The sequence below is a fragment of the Papio anubis genome, chromosome 18 (assembly GCF_008728515.1).
Source record: "Papio anubis isolate 15944 chromosome 18, Panubis1.0, whole genome shotgun sequence".
NCBI lineage: Eukaryota > Metazoa > Chordata > Mammalia > Primates > Cercopithecidae > Papio > Papio anubis.
Window position 1 is genome coordinate 45,934,643 of NC_044993.1, and position 26,129 is coordinate 45,960,771.

A 26,129-nucleotide genomic window follows, 5' to 3' on the forward strand; every position below is an offset into this window, starting at 1 on the left:
ATTGGTGCACAAAATGCTAGTAAAGAATTAATAATGGGCTGGGTGTGGTGGCTCACACCTGTAATTCCAGCACTTAGGGAGATGGAGGTGGGCGGATTGCTTGAGCTCAGGAGTTGGAGACCAGCCTGGGAAACATGGTGAAATCCTGTCTCTACCAAAAAATACAAAAAGTTAGCAGAGCACTGTGCTGTGTGCCTTCACTCCAGCCTGGGCAATGGAATGAGACCCAGTCTCAAAAAAAAAAAAAAAAAAAAAAAAAAAATTAGGGTTGGGTGCAGTGGCTCATGCCTGTAATCCCAGCACTTTAGGAGATGGAGGTGGGCAGATCACGAGGTCAGGAGATCGAGACCATCCTGGCTAACACGGTGAAACCCTGTCTCTACTAAAAAATACAAAAAATTAGCTGGGCATGGTGTTGGGCGCCTGTAGTCCCAGCTACTCAGGAGGCTGAGGCAGGAGAATGGCCTAAACCTGGGAGACAGAGCTTTCAGTGAGCTGAGATTGCACCACTGCACCCCAGCCTGGGAGACACAGCGAGACTTCGGGAAAAAGAAAAAAAAAAAAAAAAAGGAGTAACTAATGGCCCCGGTGCTGTGGCTCATACCTGTAATCCCAGCACTTTGGGAGGACGAGGCAGGAGGATCACTTAGCCAAGGGGTTCGAGACCAGCCTGGGCAACGCAGGGAAACCCTGACTCAACAAATAATATAAAAAATTAGCCAGGCGTGGTACTGCACAGCAGTAGTCCCAGTTACTCTGAAGGCCGAGGCGGGACGATTGTAGAGCCCAGGAGTCAGAGGCTGCAGTGAGCTGAGATTGCACTACTGCATTCCCTCCAGCCTGGGTGACAGAGTGAGACCTTATCTCAAAAAAATAAAAATAAGGCTAGGCACAGTGGTTCACACCTGTAATCCTAGCACTTCGTGGGGCCGAGGTGGGTGGATCACTTGCGGTCAGAAGTTCGAGACCAGCCTAGCTAACATGGTGAAACCCCGTCTCTACTAAAAAATACGAATATTAGTCGGGTGTGGTGGAACGCACCTGTAATCTCAGTTACTCGGGAGGCTGAGGTAGAAGAATCGCTTGAACGTGGGAGGCGGAAGTTGCAGTGAGCCGAGATTTTGCCGCTGCATTCCAGCCTGGGCGACAGAGCACGACTCTGTCTCAAAAATAAATAAATAAATAAAAATAATAAATAATAAAGATGAAATATGTAATATGCTGGGCATGGCGCCTGCCCCCAGGAAATGATAACAATAATTCCCTGCCCTAAAGGGCAAACAAAGAAGATAACCGTTCTCCAAAGTCAACGATGCTCTGAGAATGCCACTAAAAGGAACTCAGGATAATCTCAACTCTAGCTTGGCCAGAGTGGTTCCAACGCTCAAATCGTTCCCTCCTTCAGTGATTGGCTGAGCCTGCCAGAGTCGAACAGCGGAAAGCAGTCCCGGGGCCTCTTGCTGCCCCTAGGTCGGTGTAAGTGGCTTCACAGCTCCTTGTAGTCGCCTGACCCTAGTGGTCCAGCTTCCTGCCCTTATGCAACTCTTGGCTTCGTTCAAACGGACCGCCTTTGCCAGCACCCAGTCAGAACGCTCGATCTTCGGTTGTTGTCCAATGAACGCGCGTAATGGGGAGGGGAAAAAAGAGAGTGTGAAGCCCAATCGCAGCGCCATTACACTTGAGGGCAAAGAGGTTAGGAAGCCGGCATGGCGCTCCGGTCAATAAAATCGATAGCTGGAAGCTGCCTGTGTTCCAGGCAAAGGCGGTGCGGTAGCAGCGCCGCCATTTTCCCCGAAGGCATCTTCCGGTGCCTTTCACCCAAGTTCGGGCAGGAGTTTCCTGAATAACAGCAAAAGGTTTCCGTTAGCCCTGCGGGCGGCCGATTCCAATTCCCTCCGGGCCTCCCTGGCCACGCTCAGCCCTGGTGCGGCGGGGGCTCCTCGATCCCAGGGGCCGCCAGCGCCCGAGGGCCGAGGCCTGGACGGGGAAGGCCGTGGCGCCGGCTCCTCGGGTCCCATGGCGCCGCCTTCGGCTCCGCTCCGGGCGCAGGGACCAGGAGAGGCCAGACCCAGTCGGAAAAGGGGCAGGAGGCCGAGGGCTCTGAAGTTCGTGGACGTGGCCGTGTACTTCTCCCCGGAGGAGTGGGGCTGTCTGCGGCCCGCGCAGAGGGCCCTGTACCGGGACGTGATGCGGGAGACCTACGGCCACCTGGGCGCGCTCGGTGAGGCCGGCCCCATCCGCTGCCGCGGGGCGCGAAGGGATGCAGGAGCCGGGGCGGGGGGAGGCAGGGAGGCCACGGTCCTGGCAGGCGACCAGGTTGTCAGGGTAGGTGGTCAGGGGCTTAGCGGGAGGTGCCGTCGGGGAGACATTACTCGGCGTGATCTAGAAACTGGCCTTCTGATTTGTTCTCCTTCCCCAGGGTGCGCAGGTCCCAAACCAGCCCTCATCTCCTGGTTGGAACGAAACACTGATGACTGGGAACCGGCTGCTCTAGATCCGCAGGAGTACCCGAGAGGGCTGACAGTCCAGAGAAGTGAGTGCTAAATAACCACGCAGAGCCTGCAGCCCTCCTATAACGTTCTACCTCTAACGGCTCCGTCCAGAGTTGTGGTTTGGCTAGGGGTGGGTGCTGCGTGTTTAGTGTATTCATCTTCCTAACCTCGGCGTCTTGTGTCTGGTGGTGTGGGGCCCGTCCACCACACAGAGATTCCCATGTCAGTCTGCAAGCTGCAGTTTTCCATTGTGTGAATGAATCAGTGGGCTTCTTCGTCTTTTTTTTTTTTTTTTTTTTTTTTGTAGAGACATTGTCTTGCTATGTTGCCCAGTTTGGTCTTGAACTTCTGGCCTCAAGCGATCCTCCTGTCTTGGCCTCCCAAAATCCTGGGGTTACTGGCGTGAGCCATTGCAGCCAGCCAGAATCAGTGAGCTTTTAACGGTGTTACCCTCTGCCTCCTTTCCAGGATCTCTGCCTCTAGCCACCTTTGAATTGGACCAAAGAGATCCTAAACTTCTCAGAGTTTTCTGGGTTTTGGTTGAAGGGAGCTCATGGGGAACAGCTGCCTGGGATGCAGGGTCCTCTTTCTGCTCTTACAGCAGGATGACCCTTATCAGCGAAGGAGCTACTGCAGTCTCCCCAGAATCCAACAAGGCTCTGCTTAACTCCATTCAGGTAGAAGGGTCCCAGATCCACCCATAGTAGAAGATGCAGCTGTCTGGGCTGGAATTTCAGAGCCAGATTCTCCAAGACGAGGGATAGCTGTCTAAGATTCAGATCTGACCATGATATTACCTTGCTTAAAACTTTTCAGTTAATTTTTGCCAAGGTTGTCAAATGGCCATTGGTTATATCTGAGTCATTTGGGGAACTTGGTAAAAATGCAGGTTCCAGGACCCCATCCCAGAGCTATTCATTCACTCGTGTGAATGTTTAGGAACTTGCAATTTTTTTTTTTTGAGATGGAGCCTCGCTCTGTCGCCCAGGCTGGAGTGCAGTGGCCGGATCTCAGCTCACTGCAAGCTCCACCTCCCGGGTTTACGCCATTCTCCTGCCTCAGCCTCCGGAGTAGCTGGGACTACAGGCGCCCGCCACCTCGCCCGGCTAGTTTTTTTTTGTATTTTTTAGTAGAGACGGGGTTTCACCGTGTTAGCCAGGATGGTCTCGATCTCCTGACCTCGTGATCCTCCTGTCTCGGCCTCCCAAAGTGCTGGGATTACAGGCTTGAGCCACTGCGCCCGGCCGGAACTTGCAATTTTTTAATTAGCCTCATCTGATTCAGATGTGTATCTAGGTTTGAAAACCTTGGGAGGCCAAGGCGGGTGGATCACTTGAGGTCCGGAGTTCAAGACCAGCCTGGCCAACATCGTGAAACCCCGTCTCTACTAAAAAATACAAAAATTAGCTGGGCGTGGTGGTGGGCGCCTGTAATCCCAGCTACTCAGGAGGCTGAGGCAGGGAGAATTGCTTGATCCCGGGAGGCGGAAGTTGCAGTGAGCCAGAGATCACCCCACTGCACTCCAGCCTGGGTGACACAGCAAGAAAAAAAGAAAAGAAAACCACTGGGTAATTAGCTGGGCGTGGTGGCGGGCGCCTGTAATCCCAGCTACTTGGGAGGCTGAGGCAGGAGAATCACTTGAACCTGTAGGCAGAGGTTACAGTGAGCCGAGATCGCACCACTGCACTCCAGCCGGGGTGACAGAGCAAGACTCTATCTCAAAAAAAAAAAAAAAGAAAAGAAAACCACTGGGTAAAATACAGTCCAAGGTCCTTAACAATGCTATCAGCAATGGTTCTCAAAGCATGGTCTCAGACTAGAAGCAGCATTCCTTGGGAACTTGTTAGAAATGCAAATTCTGGGCCGGGCGCGGTGGCTCAAGCCTGTAATCCCAGCACTTTGGGAGGCCGAGACGGGCGGATCACGAGGTCAGGCGATCGAGACCATCCTGGCTAACACGATGAAACCCCGTCTCTACTAAAAGATACAAAAAACTAGCCGGGCGTGGTGGCGGGCGCCTGTAGTCCCAGCTACTCCGGAGGCTGAGGCAGGAGAATGGCGTGAACCTGGGAGGCGGAGCTTGCAGTGAGCCGAGATCGGGCCACTGCAATCCAGCCTGGGCGACAGAGCGAGACTCCGTCTCAAAAAAAAAAAAAAAACAAAAGAAATGCAAATTTTGGGACCCTACCTCAGACCTGCTGGATCCAAAACGGGCACTAGGGCCTGGCAGTCTGTTTCAGTAAATCCTCCAAATGATTCTGATCACAGTGAAGTTTGAGAACCATTGGCTTAGAGGGCCTTTTGACCCAGTTACTGCTAGCTCATACCTTACAGGTTTCCATGTCTTGCCTTACACTCTTCATTTTTGTCAGACGGAGTCTTGCTCTGTCACCCAGGCGGGAGTGTAGTGGCACGATCTCAGCTCACTGCAATCTCTGCCTCCCAGGTTCAAGCAATTCTCCTGTCTCAGCCTCCCGAGTAGCTGGGACTATAGGTGCCCACCACCATGCCTGGCTAATTTTTAGTAGAGACGGGGTTTCTCCATGTTGGTCAGGCTGGTCTCAAACTCCTGACCTCAGGTGATCCGCCTACCTTGGCCTTCCAAAGTGCTGAGATTGCAGGTGTAAGCCGCTGCGCCCGGCCTGTCTTGCTTTATTACAGTTTGTGCCTAAGAAGATCTTAGGGCCTGTGTACACTGTACGCTGAGCTTTGGGACTTACGTTTCTTTTCTTTTTTTTTTTTTTTGAGACGGAGTTTCGTTTTTCTACCCAGGCTGGAGTGCAGTGGTGTGATCTTGGCTCACTGCAACCTTTGCCTTCCAGTTTGAAGCAATTATCTTGCCTCCGTCTCCCGAGTAGCTGGGATTACAGGCGCCCGCCACCATGCCGGGATAATTTTTGTATTTTTAGTAGAGATGGGGTTTCACCATGTTGGCCAGGCTGGTCTCGAACTCCTGACCTTGCAATCCGCCCACCTTGGCCTCCCAAAGTGCTGGGATTATAGGCATGAGCCGCCGCGCTTGGCTGGGACTTACATTTCTAACCCTGCATAATTTTAATTCTTTTTTATTTTTTGAGATGGAGTCTCGCTCTGTCGTGCAGGCTGGAGTGCAAAGGCAGGATCTCAGCTCACTGCAACCTCTGCCTCCCGGGATCAAGCAATTCTTCCACCTCAGCCTCCCGAGTAGCTGGGATTACAGGCACCCGCTATCGTGCCCAGCTAATTTTTGTATTTTTGTAGATACGGGGTTTTACCATGTTGGCCAGGCTGGTCTTGAACTCCTGACCTCAGGTGATCCACCTGCCTCGGCCTCCCAAAATGCTAGGATTACAGGCATGAGCCACCGCGCCTAGCCACATTTTTTAAAGAATCAGCTAAGTCAAATAAACCATGGCTCATCCACAATGGAATTCTGTGCAACTGTAAAATAGAAAAAGGATGTGCTGACATAAAATGATCTTTAGAATATATTAAGTGAAAAAATGAAGGCACAGTAAAGTGTGTATAAGGTGTGTATATGTTGTATTTTATATAAGAAAGTTGAGCTGGGCATGGTGGCTCATGCCTGTAATCCCAGCACTTTGGAAGATGGAGGTGGGCAGATAACCTGAGGTCAGGAATTTGAGACCAACCTGGCCAACATGGTGAAACCCCGTCTCTACTAAAAATACAAAAAATTAGCCGGGCATAGTGGTGTGTGCCTGTAATCTCAGCTACTTGGGAGGCTGAGGCAGGGAGAATCGCTTGAACCTGGGAGGCGGAGGTTTCAGTGAGCTGAGATCATGCCATTGCACTCCAGCCTGGGTGACAGAACGTGACTCTGTCTCAAAATAATAATAATAATAAAAATAAAAAGAAAGGTGGGGGAAGAGAACATATGCAGTAAAGCATGTGTATGCAATCTCTTATGAAAGAAAGATGGAGAAGATGACATTTGTATTGCATCAAAAAAATGGGAAGAAACTAATATGGTTTCTACAAGGTAGATGGGAAAAAGGTGGCAGCAAGACTTCTCTGTATTCCTTTAGTAATATTTTGACTTTTTTGTTTTTTGAGATAGGGTCTTGCTCTGTTGCCCAGGCTATAGTACACTGGTGCCATCATGGTTCACAGTAACCTTGAACTCCTGGGCTCAAGTAATCCTCTACCTCAGCCTTCCAAGTAGCTGGGGCTACAGGCAGGTGCGCATGCCAGGCTAATATTTGTATTTTTTGTAGAGATGGGGTTTCACGATGTTGCCCAGGCTGATCTTGAACTCCCGGGTTCAAGTGACCCTCTTGGCCTTGGGCTCCCAAAGTGCTGGGATTACAGGCATGAGCTACCATGCCTGGTTGATATGTTGACTTTTGAATGATGTAAGCTTACCTCTTAAAAATCATTCCCTTTTCTTTTCTTTTTTTGAGTCGGAGTCTCGCTGTCTCACCTAGGCTGGAGTGCAGTGGCACGATCTCGGCTCACTGCAACCTCTACCTCCCCCGGTTCAAGCGATTCTCCTGCCTCAGACTCCTGGGTAGCTGGGATTACCGGTGCATGCCACCACGCCCGGCTAATTTTTGTATTTTTAGTAGAGATGGGGTTTCACCAGGTTGGTCAGGCTGCTCTCAGACTCCTGACGTTGTCATCTGCCCACCTCGGCCTCCCAAAGTGCTTGGATTACAAGTGTGATCCACCACGCCCAGCCTCAATTTTTAAAGTTAGCTTAATCTCCAAGAAATCTTCCTAGACGTCTCCAAGCTGGGTTAGAAGCTCCTGTAATGCACACCATATTTGCATGATAGTATGTCACACTTAGCTGTCTGTGGCACTAGGCATTGAGGCCAGGGGGTGAGTCTATTGGTCTTGTAACCTATAATGTAATTTACAACAGCAGGATCCCAGTATTTGTTAAATTAATTCTTCTGTATTCCTATAGAAAGCAGAACCAGAAAGAAGAATGGGGAAAAGGAAGTATTCCCGCCTAAGGAGGCACCCCGAAAGGGGAAGCGAGGCCGGAGGCCCAGTAAACCCCGACTGATTCCCAGGCAGACGTCCGGGGGCCCCATCTGCCCTGACTGCGGCTGTACCTTCCCTGATCATCAGGCCCTGGAGAGCCACAAGTGCGCCCAGAATCTAAAAAAGCCTTACCCTTGCCCAGACTGTGGGCGCCGCTTTTCCTATCCATCCCTGCTGGTCAGTCACCGGCGGGCACACTCCGGCGAGTGCCCCTATGTTTGTGACCAGTGTGGCAAACGTTTCTCCCAGCGCAAGAACCTCTCCCAGCACCAGGTCATCCATACAGGCGAGAAGCCCTACCACTGCCCTGACTGTGGTCGCTGTTTCCGGAGGAGCCGGTCCTTGGCCAATCACCGGACCACACACACAGGCGAAAAACCCCACCAGTGCCCTAGCTGCGGACGTCGCTTCGCCTACCCCTCCCTGCTAGCCATTCACCAGCGTACACACACGGGAGAGAAGCCCTACACCTGCCTCGAGTGCAACCGCCGCTTCCGCCAGCGCACCGCCCTCGTTATCCACCAGCGCATCCACACGGGCGAGAAGCCCTACCCGTGCCCGGACTGCGAGCGGCGCTTCTCCTCCTCCTCTCGCCTAGTCAGTCACCGGCGTGTGCACTCTGGGGAGCGTCCCTATGCCTGCGAGCACTGTGAGGCCCGCTTCTCCCAGCGCAGCACACTGCTCCAGCACCAGCTCTTGCACACGGGAGAGAAGCCCTACCCCTGCCCAGACTGTGGGCGTGCCTTCCGGCGGAGCGGCTCCCTGGCCATCCATCGCAGCACGCACACTGAGGAGAAACTGCATGCCTGCGACGACTGTGGCCGGCGCTTTGCCTACCCCTCACTGCTGGCCAGCCACCGGCGCGTGCACTCGGGCGAGCGGCCCTATGCCTGCGACCTTTGCTCTAAGCGCTTTGCTCAGTGGAGCCACCTGGCCCAGCACCAGCTGCTGCACACGGGGGAGAAGCCTTTCCCCTGCCTCGAGTGTGGCCGGTGCTTCCGCCAGAGGTGGTCTCTGGCTGTCCACAAGTGTAGCCCCAAGGCCCCAAACTGTAGCCCTAGATCTGCTCTCGGGGGCTCCAGTCAGAGGGGCAATGCCCATTAGAAGGGGAAGGACTGCCTACGTTCATTTCATTTTATGGAAGGACCCAGAAAAGGGAAGGAGGAGCCCCAGGTCATACAGGGCAGAGTCAGAACTAAACCCAGGTCTCCTGCTGGACAGAGCTGAACTTTAGTATCTTGCACTGCACTGACTGCCTCCCTGTGCGTGTCTGGAACAGTCCCATTAGGAGAGGTGACATCATTTGGTTAAAGTTTTTCAAGCTACCCTATCCTTAAATAGTTTGTCTGGATATCAGGGCTAAAAGTTCTCCCCATCTATTTTAGGGGCTGTCTGCTTTTCTAGTCTGTGCACACAGGGATTACCTGTCATCTTGCATGCAATCAGGAGAATCTCATTTATAGGTGCAGGACCTTCCCCTACTCTGCCTCTTCCTCCATACTAGGTTGGAAAAGTCTGGTTTAGCCCACTTTTTACAACACTCCTGCCAAGTGGTCTCTACCCCTTGCTTGAAAATCTCCCTTGACAGGGAGCTCACTACCTCACAAGGCAGGTCATTTCATTGTGGGATCTATAGAAAAAGTTAAGTACCACATTCTCATCTGTAAACCTTGCCTACGACATGTTTAATACTTCTACTTGGCAGCCCTTCAGATAACTTAATCACAACCAATTTGCCCCCAAATTTTCAGGTTAAGTAGCATGAATTTGGTCATTCCTTAAAGACAGGGTTTCAATTTCCACACATGATCTCTGCAAACAGGCTCTGGGTTTTCAGTGTCCTTTTTGAAGGGTCAGGTAAAAATAAGGCAGCACCCACAGTGCCACTACACCTTCTGGGGCTGGACTTGTTTCAGCAGCTTTGGTTGCACTGAATTTGGGGGAGCTGCACGGTACCAGCAGTTTATTGGGATGCAGATATATAAATGCCCTAAACTTAAAAAAAAAAAAGCTAAGTCTTCATCTTGTGTTTGGAAAATTGGTTCAAGCTGCGTATGAGACATAAGCGCAGTCAGCTCTGGGAGAAGATTGGTCTTAAGGAAAAGCAGGGACCTGTGGTTTAGGAAATGCAAATGGGACTGGCTTGTGCTCTACCTGGCAGACCTGGATTGGCTTCAGGCGGCCAGTGCCTGGAAAAGCCTGGAGAATTGGGCCATACTCGACCCGGATTCTCATCAGGCACAGATGAATCACAGGCACATAATCGGCACAGAACTTCCATGAGGCCTCAGTCAGCATTTTTTCACAAAATGAGGTGAGGCCATTCAAGGAGGCTAGAAAGAGGGAATTGAACCCAGAGAGAAAGAGTCTATAGTCATCAAGTTGTGTCCATGCCAGCCTCCCTCCAGAGAGGTGGCAGCAGTGTGTCTCAATCTGATCCACCTCCATGGCACCCGCCGGGTAGGTGCTTCATAAAGCTTTACCGCGTTAAATGTGAACAAGGCCTACCACTTTGCCTTGGGCAGCTGCACCAAATTAGAATTTCCAGATGTGACTCATTCCAACAGCTGGAGTGGGTCATCTTTACCCCTGTGGCGCCTTACTACAGCTCTCCTGATCTGGGCCCAAGCAGGGGAGCAGCTGGGGAACACAGCTTTATGTAATTACCTCTGTTCAATCTTTAGCAAGTTGCATTGTAACATTGTAACTATTTGTTTCTCCTTGGATGGTGAGCTGCCCCCAAGAAGGGGTCATATCAGATTGGGTCTCATTAAAATGTCTGATGAATGAATTCTGTTCCTCCTGGAATTACTTTTTACAAAATGTCAATCTAGTTCCTTGATTCAGTAGCAATTTTTGCTGTTCTGATGGGAGAGCCAGACTTTCAGACCAGGAGACCTGCCCTGCCCAGCAGAGCCCTGTTACCAGGTCTACCCAGCCCCCTGGTAGAGCCAGCTCTTTCCCCTACCCTTTGCCACCGGAACGCAAGGATTTCCTCAGCTAGGAATTGTATAACTTTCTTTGGGACTGGATGGTAATTCATAAAACTTGGGGCCAGGTGGAGTGGCTCACGCCTGTAATCCCAGCACTTTGGGAGGCCGAGGCGGGCAGATCACCAGGTCAGGAGATCGAGACCATCCTGGCTAACACGGTGAAACCCCGTCTCTACTAAAAATACAAAAAATTAGCTGGGCGTGGTAGCGGGCGCCTGTAGTCCCAGCTACTCAGGAGGCTGAGGCAGGAGAATAGCGTGAACCTGGGAGGTGGAGCCTGCAGTGAGCTGAGATCACGCCACTGCAGTCCAGCCTGGGTGACAGAGCAAGCTCCATCTCAAAAAAAAAAAAAAAAAAAAAACTTGGGAGCCACTGGTGGCTAACTTCCATTATGTGGTCTGCGGAAAGCAGAGATGGGAGACAACTTCCTAGGTTCCCTGAAGCACTTCAATCCACCCGAGCTGGGATCCTGGCTCTTTATTCAGTGAGAGATCCTAGCATCCTTCCAATAACTTCCCCTTTCTGCTTAAGGTGGTTTGAGTTTCTGTTGTTTGCAATCAAAAGAATGAACAAATACATAGCCTCAGTCTGGATTAATCTCCCATCTGCCTCCATGCCTAAATATGAGCTGTGAAAAAAAACACTGCATTGCTGCTGACAGGGCCCACGATACCTTTCCTGACCTTCAACCTCAGTAGAACATTCAATATTACGTCTTCTGGACTGGGCACAGTGGTTCATGCCTGTAATCCCAGCACTTTGGGAGGCCAAGGCGGGAGGACTGACCTGGGAGTTCGAGACCAGCCCGGGGAACATAGCAAGACTTAAAAAACAACAACAATAACAAGACAATATTATGTCTTCCATATATATATAGAATTAAAGTTAGATATAAACTAATAGTTTATATACAAATGTATAAATATAAATAAACATAAATACTGTGGTAGTCCAGAGCACGACCACCCTATAGGCAGTGTGCCCAGAGTAGCATTCCATATATTCTTTTTTTTTTTTTGAGATGGAGTCTCGCTCTGTCACCCAGGCTGGAATGCAGTGGCACAATCTCGGCTCACTACAACTTCCGCCTCCTGTGTTCAAGCGATTCTCCTGCCTCAGCCTCCCTGGTGGCTGGGACTACAGGTGTGTGCCACCACGCCCGGCTAATTTTTTGTATTTTTAGTAGAGATAGGGTTTCACCGTGTTAGCCAGGATGGTCTCGATCTCCTGACCTCGTGATCCACCTGCCTCGGCCTCCCAAAGTGCTGGGATTACAGGCGTGAGCCACCGCGCCCAGCCCATTCCATATATTCTTAACCAGTAAATACCTCCTCTTTCACTAGGAAAATACAAGGGGTCAAATAGGAGCTTCTTTAACATTCCACTGCCTGCCATGACTCCAGATTTACTTCCGATCCATCTCGGCAAGTCCTGCATGTATAATGTTCAGCAACACAGCTGGGCCTGGGTTTCATCCCCTTCTGCCCTTTAGGGACTTTGCTCTATTATTCCTACTTTCTCCTCTCCTAGTTTTATGGTTTCAGATTCCCTTTCTTGTCCCAAAGACACTCCAGCCTATAAGCATGCTAAGATCTGCCTTTAAAACAATATAAAATAACTTTTCTCTCTATCCCTATTATTTTCAGCTAAATGCCTTGAAGCAGTAGCCTACATTCACGGAATCCACTTCTTTCTTTTCTTTCTTTTTTTGAGACGGAGCCTCACTCCGTCGCCCAGGCTGGAGTGCGGTGGCGCAATCTCGGCTCACTGCAGCCTCCTCCTCTCAGGTTCAAGCGATTCTGTGCCTCAGCCTTCTGAGTAGCTGAGACTACAGGTGTCCGCCACTACACCCAGCTAATTTTTGTATTTGTAGTAGAGATGGGGTTTCACCATGTTGGCCAGGCTGGTCTCAAACTCCTGACCTCAAGGGATCTGCCCGCCTCGGCTTCCCAAACTGCTGGGATTACAGGTGTGAGCCACTGCACCTGGCCTGAATCCATTTCTGTTTATTCTTTGGCCTAGTGCAATATTAATAGCCACTTGACTGAGCTTTTATGATGTGCCATGTACTGTGTTAAGCACTTTATATACATTTCTTTTTTTTTTTTTTTTTTTTTTTTTTTTTGAGACAGAGTCTCGCTCTGTCACCCAGGCTGGAGTGCAGTGGCCGGATCTCAGCTCACTGCAAGCTCCGCCTCCTGGGTTCATGCCATTCTCCTGCCTCAGCCTCCCAAGTAGCTGGGACTACAGGCGCCCGCCACCTCGCCTGGCTAGTTTTTTGTATATTTTTTTAGTAGAGACGGGGTTTCACCATGTTAGCCAGGATGGTCTCGATCTCCTGACCTCGTGATCTGCCCGTCTCAGCCTCCCAAAGTGCTGGGATTACAGGCTTGATCCACCGCGCCCGGCCTATATACATTTCAATTTAACATTTACAAGAACTCTATAAAGTAGGTATTAGGAGATATTCCTCCATGTGTCTCCCTGCTGTGACTCCAAAGTGACCAGTGTGCCCACTCATATTTACTTCCAATCCATCTCAGCAAGTCCTGCCTTCACATCTTGCTGAGTTGGCAAAAATCGCAAGTCCCTGCCTTCAACAAATTCTCAGACTTGATCCTATTCACATACCTAGAGTCTCCTGAATGAAGGGGAGGCTGGGTACCCTTGATGAAGGACTGTTCTACACTGACAAAAACATGCTGTAAACCTTCTAGCATTTTCCAAGTGTACCTGCAGCCATTTAGCAAGCACATTAGATTGGAATGTATACACAGTGCTTAACTCGAAAGCTCAGTCACGTGTCTATTAATATCACGAAAGCTCAGTCACGTGTCTATTAATACTGCAGTGGGCCAAAGAATAAACAAGTGGGTTCAGTGAATGTAGACTACGGCTACTGTGGGCATCAGAGAAGGGGAAGTAACTAGAGTGTCCAGAGATTTGTGGACATTGGACCTAAACTAATTTTAATTCTAGGAGATTCAAAATGTAGTTTACCAGGTACAGTGGACTCATGGGATCAGGTTTGTGCAGGAATGGATTAACTCAGGAGGTGTAGGTTGTTCAAACCCTGCACATTCCAAAGAAAGCTCATCTTCAGAATGGGCATTTGGTCTGCTCCTGGGAAATAACTTCTGAGCCCGTGGAATATTTTATTTGATTAGTGTTTTTGTATGCCAGAGGTCTTGGGCCATGCCATCATGCTGTACCAGTCTGAACAAATAAGTTTATCCTAAGTGTGATTTATAGTGAACCTTGTTTTTTGCTCTGGGGTCTGAGTAGTAGAGATCAGTAGTGTGGACATTCCAAGCTTATGTGACTGACCCCCAATAAAAACCCTGCACATGGCCGACGCAGTGGCTCACGCCTATAATCCCAGCACTTTGGGAGGCCGAGGTGGGTGGATCACCTGAGGTCAGGAGTTTGAGACCAGCCTGGCCAACATGGTGAAACCCCGTCTCTACTAAAAATACAAAATTAGCCAGGTGGTGGCACACACCTGCAATTCCAGCTACTTGGGAGGCTGAGGCAGGAGAATCGCTTGAACCTGGGAGGCGGAGGTTGCAGTAAGCTGAGATCGCACCATTGCACTCCAGCCTGGGTGACAAAAGTAAGACTCTATCTAAAAAAACAAACAAAATAAAACCTGCACCCTAAAGTTTGTGTGAACTTCTCTGTTTGAGAACAATCAGCACCTGTTGCCAGAAATCATTGCAGGAAGGAAAAAGGACATCCCCGTGATGCCTCACTGGGAGTAGACGCCTGAAAGTTTGTGCCTGGTTGCATCTGGATTTTGTCCCATGTACCTTATCCCTTTGATGATTTTAATCTGTATCCTTTTGCTTTAATAAACCATAAATGCAAGTATAACCAATAAATAAAAATAAATAAGCAAAGCCCTTGCCACTCATTATCCAGAACATTTCTCAGGACAGTGTTTGCAGCAAGCCAACCTTGAGGGAGAGGTAATGTCTGCTTCCAGGGCAAAGAGCAGCTTCCTCACTGCTTACTATAAAACAGCAGATGGGGCCGGGTGCGGTGGCTCAAGCCTGTAATCCCAGCACTTTGGGAGGCTGAGACGGGCGGATCACAAGGTCAGGAGATCGAGACCATCCTGGCTAACCCGGTGAAACCCCGTCTCTACTAAAAAATACAAAAAACTAGCCGGGCGAGGTGGCGGGCGCCTGTGGTCCCAGCTACTCCGGAGGCTGAGGCAGGAGAATGGCGTGAACCCGGGAGGCGGAGCTTGCAGTGAGCTGAGATCCGGCCACTGCACTCCAGCCTGGGCGACAGAGCGAGATTGTCTCAAAAAACAAAAACAAAAACAAAAAACAAAACAAAACAAAAAAACAGCAGATGGCTGGGCATGGTGGCTCACACCTGTAATCCCAGAATTTTGGGAGGCCAAGGCAGGAGGATTGCTTGAGGCCAGGAGTTTGAGACTACCCTGGCCAACATAGCAAGAACCCATGTTATTGATTGATTGATTGATTGATTGTTTGATTGATTGATTGAAGGAGTATCACTCGTCGCTCAGGCTGGAGTGCAGTGGCGCGATCTTGGCTCACTGCAACCTCCACCTCCTGGGTTTTCAAGCAACTTTCCTGCCTCAGCCTCCCAAGTAGCTGGGATTATAGGCACTGCCACCATGCCCAGCTAATTTTTGTATTTTTGTAGAGATGGGGTTTCACTATGTTGGTCATGCTGGTCTCGAACTCCTGATCTCAGGTGATCTGCCCACCTTGGCCTCCCAAAGTGCTGGGATTACAAGCGTGAGCCACTGCTCCCAGCCCAACCCCATCTTTAAAAAGGAAAAAAACAGCAGGAGCTTCTTGTTCCTCCCCTTTGATGCAACTCACTATGTGTCTAGCATCTATCTGGGTACATCTCACGTTGCCCCTGCAGGGGGCAGAAAGGAACCAATGCAGGCATGCTCATGCTGCCTGTTGTGCCCTGAACAGTAAGGTCTTTCGTCTCTGTTTTCTGACAGCATCCATGAACAGACCCATTTATTAACCTATAAGTAGGGCAGCCTCAAATTCCAGATCTGACAGTATGTATTGTTTTCCTTGACCAGATGAGGAAACAGGCACAGTGACATTAAATAGCTTGTCGACTGGGCACAGGGGTGCAGGCCTATAATCCCAGCACTTTGGGAGGCCGAGGTGGGTGGATCACCTGAGGTCAGGAGTTCAAGACCGGTCTGATCAACATAGTGAAATCCCATCTCTACTAAATGCAAAAAATTAGCTGGGCATGGTGGCACATACCTGTAATCTCAACTACTTGGGAGGCTGAGGCAGGAGAATTGCTTGAACCCGGGTGGCAGAGGTTGCAATGAGCTGAGATTGTGCCATTGCACTCCAGTCTGGGCAACAAGAGCGAAACTCCGTCTCAAAAAATTAAAAAATAAATAAATAAATAACTTGTCCAGGATCACATATCTGGATGACTGTAAAGTCAGCTGCTATGCAATGTTTTATTCTAAGACTGTCCTTTAAGATAACTGATTACCTACCTAACAAATCAGTGCTTCAGTTTTTATCTTATATACCTGAGTTTTCCTACTTAAACTCTCTTCTAACTTAGCTTTCATGCCCCACATTCTTCTAGTCTTCCTGGTGCCTCTTGTGGCTTCTGCTAGTGTGTACATGTGAGAATTCCTTCCCAGCAAGAATGAGTCTTTCTCTGTGGCCCAGGCTGGAATGCGGTCGTGCGATCATGGCTCACGGCAGCCTCGACTTCCCTGAGCTCAAGTGATCCACCCACTTCAGCCTCTTGAGTAGTTGGGACCACAGGCATGCGCCACTACACCCAGCTAATTTTTTTGTATTCTTTGTAGAGATGAGGCTTCTCCACGTTGCCCAGGCTGGTCTTGAACTCCTGGGCTCAAGCCCTTTAATCCTCCTGCCTTGGCTTCCTAGAGTGCTGGGATTACAGGTGTGGGCCACCTCGCCTGGCCTTATGTTTTTTCCAAATCCCAAGAATAATCAGTAAAGAAATTGGGAAAATGCAGAAAAGTGATAATTATTTATCATTTGTTTGTTTATTCATTTATTTATTTATTTTTGAGATAGAGTCTCACTCTGTCACTCAGACTGGAGTGCAATGGCAAGATCTCAGCTCACTGCAATCTCTGTCTCCTGGGTTCAAGCAATTCTTCTGCCTCAGCCTCCCAAGTAGCTAGGATTACAGGCGTGCGCCACCATGCCCAGCTGATTTTTTTTTTTTTTTTTTTGTATTTTTAGTAGAGATGGGGTTTCGCCATGTTGGCCAGGCTGGTCTTGAACTCCTGATCTCAGGTGATTCACCTGCCTCAGCCTCCCAGAGTGCTGGGATTACAGGCATGAGTCACCACACCCAGCTCATCTGTATATCTTCTTTGGAGAAATGTCTATATAAGTCCTTTGCCTTTGTCTGCTTTTATCTTTTTTTTTTTTAATTCTTTTTTTTTTTTTTGAGCGGAGTCTTGCTCTGTCACCCAGGCTGGAGTGCAGTGGCGCCGTTTCGGCTCACTGCAACCTCCGCCTCCCAGGCTCAAGTGATTTTCTTGCCTCAGCCTCCTGAGTAGCTGGGATTACAGGTCCGTGCCACAGTGCCTGGCTAATTTTTGTATTTTTAACAGAAATGGAGTTTCACCATCTCTGTTGGTTAGGCTGGTCTTGAATTCCTGGCCTCAAGTGATCTGCCCATCTTGGCCTCCCAAAGTGCTGGGATTACAGTGTGAGCCACCGTGCCCAGCCTCTTTGCCTGCTTTTAAATTGGGATTTTTATTTTTTAGTGGTTGTTGAGTTACAGGAGTTCTTTATAAATTCTGAATATTAATCCCTTATTAGACACATGATTTACAAATATTTCCTCCCATTCTGTGGGTGTCTTTTCATTCTCAATAGTGGTTTTTTTTTTTTTTTTTTTGTTTTTTATCTTTTGAGATGGAGTCTCACTCTGTTGCTCAGGCTGGAGTGCAGTGGTGCGATCTCGGCTCACTACAACCTCCACTTCCTGGGTTCAAGCGATTCTCGGGCCTCAGCCTCCAGAGTAGCTGGGATTACAGGCATAAGCTACCATGCCCAGCTGATTTCTGTATTTTAGTAGAGATGGGGTTTCACCATGTTGGCCAGGTTGGTCTCAAACTCCCGACCTTAGGTGATCCGCCCGCCTCAGCCTCCCAAAGTGCTAGGAGTACAGGTGTGAGCCACTGCGCCCGGCCACAATCCATTTTAAAAGTTTTGAAAGATACAGTAAAGTTAAAGGACTTTTACAGAGAACACACATATACTCACCACCTATATTCTACAATTAACATTTAGTATATCTGCTTTATCATGTAACTATCAGTTTCTCTACCAGTATACTTTGTTTCTGGGTGCATGTAAAAAAAATTGCTGAAATCAGTACACTTCACCTGTAAACATTTCAACATGCATGTTATTAATTAGAGCTCCACATTTATTTTACATGTTTTTTGAGTTAAAAGTACATAAAATGGACAAACTTTAAGTGTGTATTTGCTGAATGTTGACAAAGATGTATACATCTGTAACTCAAGCCCCTATCAAAATATATAACATTACCATCATCCCAGAAAGTTCACTCATGTGGCTGGGTGCGGTGGCTCACGCCTGTTATCCCAGCACTTTGGGAGGCCGAGGTGGGCAGATCACGAAGTCAGGAGTTCGAGACCATCCTGGCCAATATGGTGAAACGCCATCTCTACTAAAAATACAAAAATTAGCTGGGCATGGTGGTACATACCTGTAATCCCAGCTACTTGGGAGGCTGAGGCAGAAGAATCACTTGAATCAGGGAGTTGGAGATTGCAGTGAGCCAAGATCGTGCCACTGTACTCCAGCCTGGCAACAGAGTAAGATTCTGTCTCAAAAAATAAAAAAAAAAAGAAAGAAAATTGCCTCATGCTCCTTCCTAGTCAATTCCCATCCCCGTTCCACCAGAGACAACTACTATTCTAATTAGTGTTTCTTGTTATAAAACTTCATATAATTGGAATCATACAGTGTGTATTTTTTTTGTCTAAAGCTTCTTTTATTCAGCATAATGTCTTTGAGTCCTGCTTCTTTTTAGACTTTCTTGAGTTCAGAGCTGGGAGACTGCTCCCACATCAATAGAGTAGTTGACAAAGCTCAGAAATAGCTCCTCAACAATGTTACCTGTGTTCATTTGTTACTGTAAGAAATTACTACACACTGGTGGCTGAAAACAACACAAATTTATCATCTTATAGTTCTTCAGGTCTAAAGTCTGAAAATAGGTCTTATGGGACAATCAAGGTGTTGGCAGGGCTACATTCCCTCTCTAGAGCTCTAGGGAGAATCTGTTTCTTGCCTTTTCCAGCTTCTAGAGGCTGCCTACATTCCTTGGCTAGTGGCCCCTCTCCAGCAACTGCATCACTCCCACCTCTGCTTTTGTTGTCACATCTCCTTCTCGGACCTTGACCTTCTTGCCTCCCTTTTATAAGGACCATTGTGATTACACTAGACTCAACAGGATAGTGTTCTTAACTCAAAATCCTTAGTTTAATCACATCTGCAAAGTCCTATTTGCTAATATAAGGTAACACAATCACAGGTTTTGCAGATTAGGACATGAAATGTTTGGGGTCCATTATTCTTAATTCATACATAATAACTGTACATAAATATGGGGTATATGGTGATGTTTCTATACATACGATGTGTACTGGTCAAATTGGGGCATCCATCATCTAAAACATTTATCATTCTTTGTGTTAGGAACATTCAATATCTTCTCTTCTAGTTATTTGAAAATATATAGTGTATTATTGTTAACTATAGTCATTCTACAGTGCTGTAAAACTCTAGAACGTATTCCTCCAATAGAGCTAATAATTTTGTGTCCATTAACAAATTTTTCCCTATCCCACCCTTGCCCCTACCCTTCCCTTTCTAGCCTCTGGTAGCATTTGTTCTGCCTTTTTTTTTTTTTTTTTTTTTTTTTTTTTGAGATGGAGTTTTGCTCTTTGTCCCTGGCTGGAGTGAACTGGCACAATCTCGGCTCACTGCAATCTCCAACACCTGGGTTCAGGCGATTCTTGTGCCTCAGCCGGCTGAGTAGCTGGAATTATAGGCATGTGCCACCACGCCTGGCTAATTTTTGTATTTTTAGTAGAGACAGGGTTTCACCATATTGGCCAGGCTGGTCTCGAATTCCTGACCTCAGGTGATCCACCCACCTCAGCCTCCCAAAGTGCTAGGATTACAGGCATTAGCCACCACACCAGGCCTTCACTAACTTTTGACTCCCCAAAACTTAACTACTAATAGTCTACTGTTTACTGGAAGCCTTACCAATAACATCAATAGTGAATTAAAACATATTTTGGGGTTGGGTACCATGGCGCATGCCTGTAATCCCAGCTAAGGCTGAGGCAGGAGGATTGCTTGAGCTTGGGAGGTGGAGGTTGCAGTGAGCCGAGATCTCACCACTGCACTCCAGCCTGGATGACAGAGTCAGATCCTGTTCTGAAAAAAAAAAAAAAAAAAACAGATAGTAAATATTTAAATATATATATATATATATATATTTTGGGGCCCATACCTGTAATCCCAGCACTTTGGGAGGCTGAGGTAAGAGGATTTCTTGAGCTCAGGAGTTCAAGACCAGCCTGGAAAACAAGGTGAAACCCCGTTTCTACAAAAAATTAAACAATTAGCCAAGCATGGTGGCGTGTACCTGTATTCCCAGCTATTTGGGAGGTTAATGTAGGAGGAAGGCTTGAGTTCAGGAGGTGGAGGTTGCCAAGATGGTAGCCACTGCACTCCAGCCTGGGTGACAGAGCCAGACCCTGTCTCAAAAAGAAAAAAACAAAAACATATTTTGTATGTCATATACATCATATACTGTACTCTCTCCCCTTCCTCCCCCTGCTTTTTTTTTTTAGAGATGGGTCTTGCTCTGTCACGAAGGTTGGAGTGCAGTGACGTGACCATAGCTCAACTGCAGCCTGAAACTCAGCTCAAGGGATCTTCCTGCCTCAGCCTCCTGAGTAGCCAGGACTACAGGCGCATCCACCATGCCTGGCTTATATAGTGTATTCTCATCATAAAGTAAGCTAGAGAAAAGAAAATGTTACTAAGAAAATCATAAGGAAGAGAAAATATATTTACTATTCATTAAGTGGAAATGGATCATCATAAAATTCTTCATCACCTTCATGTTGAGCAGGCTGAGGAGGAAGAGGAGGAAGGGTTGGTCGTGCTGTTTCAAGAGTGGCAGAGGCAGAAGAGGTGGAGAAGGGGGAAGGGGAGCAGAAGAGGCAGGCACACTGGTACAACTTTATGGAAATACATCATAGTTTCTGTCTGATTTTTTTGCTGCTTTTTCATTTCTCTAGACATTTCTATACAGTACCGATCCTTCTTCTACTGTTTACTTTAGTTTCAGTGCCCATATCATAGAAGGCTGTAAGTCATAAAAGAAGTCAAAAGCAGTCTCAAATGATGGAAACCCTCCTGCCAGATTGTCTAATGTCCATTTGTTTTCTGGCACTGCCCCTTTTCCATCTTCCTCATCATCTGACACTGGTTCAGAAGCACTCATCCCTACCAAGTTGTATTCTAATTCCTCTGGTATGGTGTCTGTTAGCTCTTCAATTTCTCCAAAATCCATGTCTTGAAACCCTTCACTCTCTGCCTTTTTTTTTTTTTTTTCCATATCCACAGTCTCTTTCGTGATTTCCTTGATTGACTCTTGTCATCATTTCCTATGAAGTAATGCATAATATCTGGGTATAGTTTTCTCTAGTAGTCACACTATTGGATATAGTTTTCCCCTGTAGGAATTTGTTTCAGGTTTAATGGCTTTCACAGCTTTTTCTATAACAATGATGGTGTCTTCAATGGTGTAATCCTTCCAGACTTTCATGATGGGGTTCTTTTCCGTAGGGTTGACCATCCTTTCCATAGAGCACCATGTGCAATGAGTCTTAAAGATCTTTATGACAACCTGATCTATAGGCTGAATTGGAAGTGTTGTGTTTGGGGGTAAGTAGGCCACTTCAACACCAAAGGTGTTGAACTCATGGGGTTCTGAGTGGCCAAGGGCATTGTCCAACATCAAAATAACTTTAAAAGGCCATCCTGGCTGGGCGCGGTGGCTCATGCCTGTAATCCCAGCACTTTGGGAGGCTGAGGAGGGTGGATCACCTGAAGTCAGGAGTTCAAGACCAGCCTGGCCAACATGGTGAAACCCTGTCTCTACTAAAAGTACAAAAATTAGCTGGGCATGGTGGCGTGTGCCTGTAATCCCAGCTACTTGGGAGGCTGAGGCACGAGAATTGATTGAACCCAGGAGGTGGAGGTTGTGGTGAACCGAGATTGTGCCATTGCACTCTAGCCGGGGCAACAAGAGCGAAACTCCATCTGAAAAGAAAAAAAAAAAAGCTTCCAGATAGGTGAACATGTGAAGGTTCCTGGAGGGGTAGCATGCATACCCAAGGAGGGCATGGAATCTCTGCTCCGCTTCCCCCATATCTCACCCACAACATCTCTTCATCTGTATCCTTTGTGATATCCTTATAATAAACCAGCAAATGAAACACAACCAGAGTTTGATAAAATTTGTCCAAATTGGGCAGAGTCTAAGTGACATGCCAGTGGCTTGTGCATCTCACCATCTGAGGGACCCCACCTGATAATGGTGTTGTGAGGAACACAACAACTAGACTCTCTAGCTGCAGGCAGTGGATGCCTGGGAAGGAAGATCTGTGGCTGCAGACAGAAATCTACTGGCTCTAACCTGCCAGTCGTGGTCTGTATTTCCTTGTGCCTTAATTTCCCTTTAATAAAATAGGATGGTGGGCCGGGTGCACTGGTTCACGCCTGTAATCCCAGCACTTTGGGAGGCCAAGGCAGGCAGATCACCTGAGGTCAGGAGTTCGAGACCAACATCATTACCTCAGTTTCAACACAGTTGCCCTTAGTCCTCATGTCACTGCTTTTGGTGCTGCCTGTTGTGGAAGCAGTAGAAGCCAGTGATGCAATCGCCCTTTTGTTAGGTGTGGTTCTCAGCATTACAGGCATTTGTGCCTGCTTGCGGGTATATGCACGAAAAAGAAATGGACGAATGTGATTTTGAAAGGCCTACTGAGTCAAACTTCACCTTGAAAACCTTTGTGCTGTAGAGGCTAAACTTGAGCTCTGGTGTGTGAAAGGTTCCAAGAATCAGTAAATAAGGGAGTTTCACATTTTTCATTGTTTCCGTGAAATGGGAACAAACATACATTTACAAATGGAAAAAAAAAATGTTTTCTTTACAACAAATAATGCACAGAAAAATGCAGCCTATAATTTGCTAGTTAGAAAGGAGGTCAAAGAAGTAAAATGGGGCCGGGCGCGGTGGCTCATGCCTGTAATCCCAGCACTTTGGGAGGCCGAGGCAGGCGGATCACAAGGTCAGGAGATCGAGACCACGGTGAAACCCCGTCTCTACTAAAAATACAAAAAATTAGCCGGGCGCGGTTGTGGGCGCCTGTAGTCCCAGCTACTCGGGAGGCTGAGGCAGGAGAATGGCGTGAACCCGGGAGGCGGAGCTTGCAGTGAGCCGAGATCGCGCCACTGCACTCCAGCCTGGGCGACAGAGCGAGACTCTGTCTCAAAAAAAAAAAAAAAAAAAAAAAAAAAAGAAGTAAAATGGCTGAAATTTACATAAGTAATATTTCATAATCTTAGAATTCTCTCAAAGCATGTGAAATAGGAAGAAGGAAGTTCTTGCCCAGAATCTTAGGAAATGACCACTGTTCGGTTATAATCACTGCCTCCTGAATCGTTGAGGAGTCTTTTCTCCTTTTTTTTTTTTTGTATTAGATTGTTGTTTTGTTGTCTCCCAAGTTAATATTATATTTAGATATCAGAGAGTCAGCCAAAAAGGAAAACTTTTATCTCTGGGGAAAAAATATTTAGAAAAATGTATTCAGTATATCTAATACTGAAATGCAGAAAAAATTTAATGTTAAAAAAAAAAAACTATAAACATTGACATGGAAGAGATTTAATGTTTTGAAAAAAACTTTACATTAACTGAGTAACATCCTCCTGATGAGAAGTACTATATTAAATATAAACCCATTATGTTATTAAAAAAAAAAAAAGACACCAAGAGCAGTTTTTTTTGTTGTTGTTGTTTCTTGAGACACGGTCTCACTGTAGCCTAGGCTGGAATGCAGTGGCACAGTCACAGCTCACTGTAGCCGCAGCCTCCTGGGCTCAGGTGTATCTCCTTCTCATCTCAGCCTCTTGAGTAACTGGGACTATAGGCACATGCCACCATGCCCAGCTAATTTTTGTATTTTTTGTACAGATGGGGTTTTGCCCAGGATGGTCTTGAATTCATGGGTTCAAATGTTCTGTCTACTTCCGCCTCCCAAAGTGGGTAGGATTACAGGTGTCAGCCACTGTGCCCAGCCAATCTTTGTATTTTTATAATGAATGGCAGGAAAAACAACACATCAGCTACTTGGGATGGAACAGTTTTAGTCTTACTTGAAAGTTTGTTTCAGGCCTGGCACTATGGCTCATACCTGTAATCCCAGCACTCTGGGAGGCCGAGGATGGTGGATCATCTGAAGCCAGGAGTTTGAGACCAGCCTGGCCAACATGGCAAAACTCCATCTTTACTAAAAATACAAAAATTAGTAGGCTGTGGTGTTCCCAGCTACTTGGGAGACAGGCATGAGAATTGCTTGAACTCAGGAGGCAGAGGTTGCAGTGAGCCAAGATTGTACCAGTGCACTCCAGCGTTGGCCACAGAGTAAGACTGTCTAAAAAAAAAAAACAAACAAACAGGCCAGGCGCGGTGGCTCATGCCTGTAATCCCAGCACTTTGGGAGACCGAGGCAGGTGGATCACAAGGTCAGGAGATCAAGAGCATCCTGGCCAACATGGTGAAACCCTGTCTCTGCTAAAAATACAAAAACTAGCTGGGTGTGGTGGCATGTGCCTGTAATCCCAGCTACTCAGGAGGCTGAGGCAAGAGAATCACTTGAACCAGGGAATTGGAGGTTGCAGTGAGCCGAGATCGCGCTACTGCACTCCAGCCTGGTGACAAAGCAAGACTCAATCTCAAAAAAAAAAAAAAAAAAGTTTCTTTCAATCTGTTTAGTTAACATTTTTATTGTTCAGCTTCATCTTCTAAAGTCTTCTGCTGCATACTTAGTTCAAAGAGAAGTGATTTACAACATAGGATCTGAAGAAACAAAAGTATTTTTGGTTCAAGTTGCTGCTCTGTTTAAAAGGAGAATCCAAATAGCCACTCACCTGTAGTCTTAGTTACTTAGGAGGCGGAGGTGGGAGTATAGATCACTTGAGCCCTAGAGTTCCAGGCTGCAGTGAGCTTTGATCGTGCCACTGCACCCCAACCTGGGTGACAGAGTGAGACTCTGTTTCAAAATAACAATAATAGGCTGGGCATGGTGGCCCACACCTGTAATCCTAGCACTTTGGGAGGCTGAGGTGGGAGGCTCACTTGAGCCCAGGAGTTCCAGACCAGCCTGGGCATCATGGAGAGACCCCATCTCTACAAAAATGAAAATTAGTCAGGCATGGTGTTGCACACTTCTAGTTCCAATGACTTAAAAGGCTGAGGTGGGAGGATCACCTAAACCCAGGGAGGTTGAGGCTGCAGTGAGCTGTGATCATACTACTGCACTCCAGCCTGTGTGACAGAGTGAGAACCTGTCTCAATAATAATGATAATTAATAATAATAATAATATAAGGAGAATCAAAAGAAAACATGCAAATGGTTAACAGGTACATGAAAAACTGCTCAACACCACTAATCATCAGGGAAATGCAAATCAGAACTACAAGGAAGCTGGCATGGTGGCTCACGCCTGTAATCCCAGCAGTTTAGGAGGCTGAGGTGGGCGGATCACCTGAGGTCAGGAGTTTGAGACCAGCCTTCTCAACATGGCAAAACTCCATCTCTACTAAAAATACAAAAATTAGCTGGGCATGATGGTGCACGCATGTAATCCCAGCTACTCGGGAAGCTGAGGCAGGAGAATCGCTTGAACCCAGGAGGGGGAGGTTGCAGTGAGCTGAGGTTGTGCCACTGCACTCCAGCCTAGGCTACAGAGCAAGACTCTGACTCAAAAACAAAAAACCACACAATGAGATATTATCTTACCTTAGTTAGAATGGCTGTTTTTTTTTTTTTTTTTTTTTTTTTGGAACCAAGGTCTCCCTTAGTCGCCCAGGCTGGAGTGCAGTGGCACGATCTCGGCTCACTGCAAGCTCCGCCTCCCGGGTTCACGCCATTCTCCTGCCTCAGCCTCCCGAGTAGCTGGGACTACAGGCGCCCGCCGCCTCGCCCGGCTAATTTTTTGCATTTTTAGTAGAGACGGGGTTTCACCGTGTTAGCCAGGATGGTCTCGATCTCCTGACCTCGTGATCCGCCCGCCTCGGCCTCCCAAAGTGCTGGGATTACAGGCGTGAGCCACCGCGCCTGGCCTAGAATGGCTGTTATTAAGAAGACAAAACATGACAGGTATTGGCAAGGATGCTAAGAGAAGGCAACTGTTGATTGGGCGCGGTGGCTCACGCCTATAATCCCAGCACTTTGGGAGGCTGAGGTGGGTGGATCACCTGAGGTCGGGAGTTCGAGACCAGCCT

At 47.7% G+C, this 26,129-nt stretch overlaps 2 protein-coding genes across 2 annotated transcripts; both read left to right on the forward strand.

Annotated features, from left to right (window-relative positions):
* The first annotated feature begins 1,359 nt into the window (after window positions 1-1,359).
* ZNF689 (zinc finger protein 689) lies at window positions 1,360-10,275 on the forward strand. Its single transcript, XM_031658306.1, has 3 exons — window positions 1,360-2,221; window positions 2,420-2,533; window positions 7,405-10,275. Exons 1-3 carry the CDS (start codon window positions 2,017-2,019, stop codon window positions 8,586-8,588), a joined length of 1,503 nt encoding a protein of 500 aa, XP_031514166.1. The 5' UTR covers window positions 1,360-2,016; the 3' UTR covers window positions 8,589-10,275.
* A 12,124-nt stretch (window positions 10,276-22,399) lies between these two features.
* On the forward strand, window positions 22,400-22,588 carry LOC110741980 (small integral membrane protein 30-like; the record flags this gene model as incomplete). Its single annotated transcript, XM_021931567.2, has 1 exon — window positions 22,400-22,588. A coding segment is annotated over one exon (189 nt), but the record flags the coding sequence as incomplete, so codon positions are not given.
* Between the last annotated feature and the right edge of the window lie 3,541 nt (window positions 22,589-26,129).

Bases quoted from the DNA above. Each gene is read 5' to 3' on its own strand.
- ZNF689 (XM_031658306.1), top strand. From the start codon at position 2,017: ATGGCGCCGCCTTCGGCTCCGCTCCGGGCGCAGGGACCAGGAGAGGCC. The intron at 2,222-2,419 runs GTGAGGCCGGCC...CTCCTTCCCCAG, and splicing joins CGGCCACCTGGGCGCGCTCG to GGTGCGCAGGTCCCAAACCA. The intron at 2,534-7,404 runs GTGAGTGCTAAA...GTATTCCTATAG, and splicing joins AGGGCTGACAGTCCAGAGAA to AAAGCAGAACCAGAAAGAAG.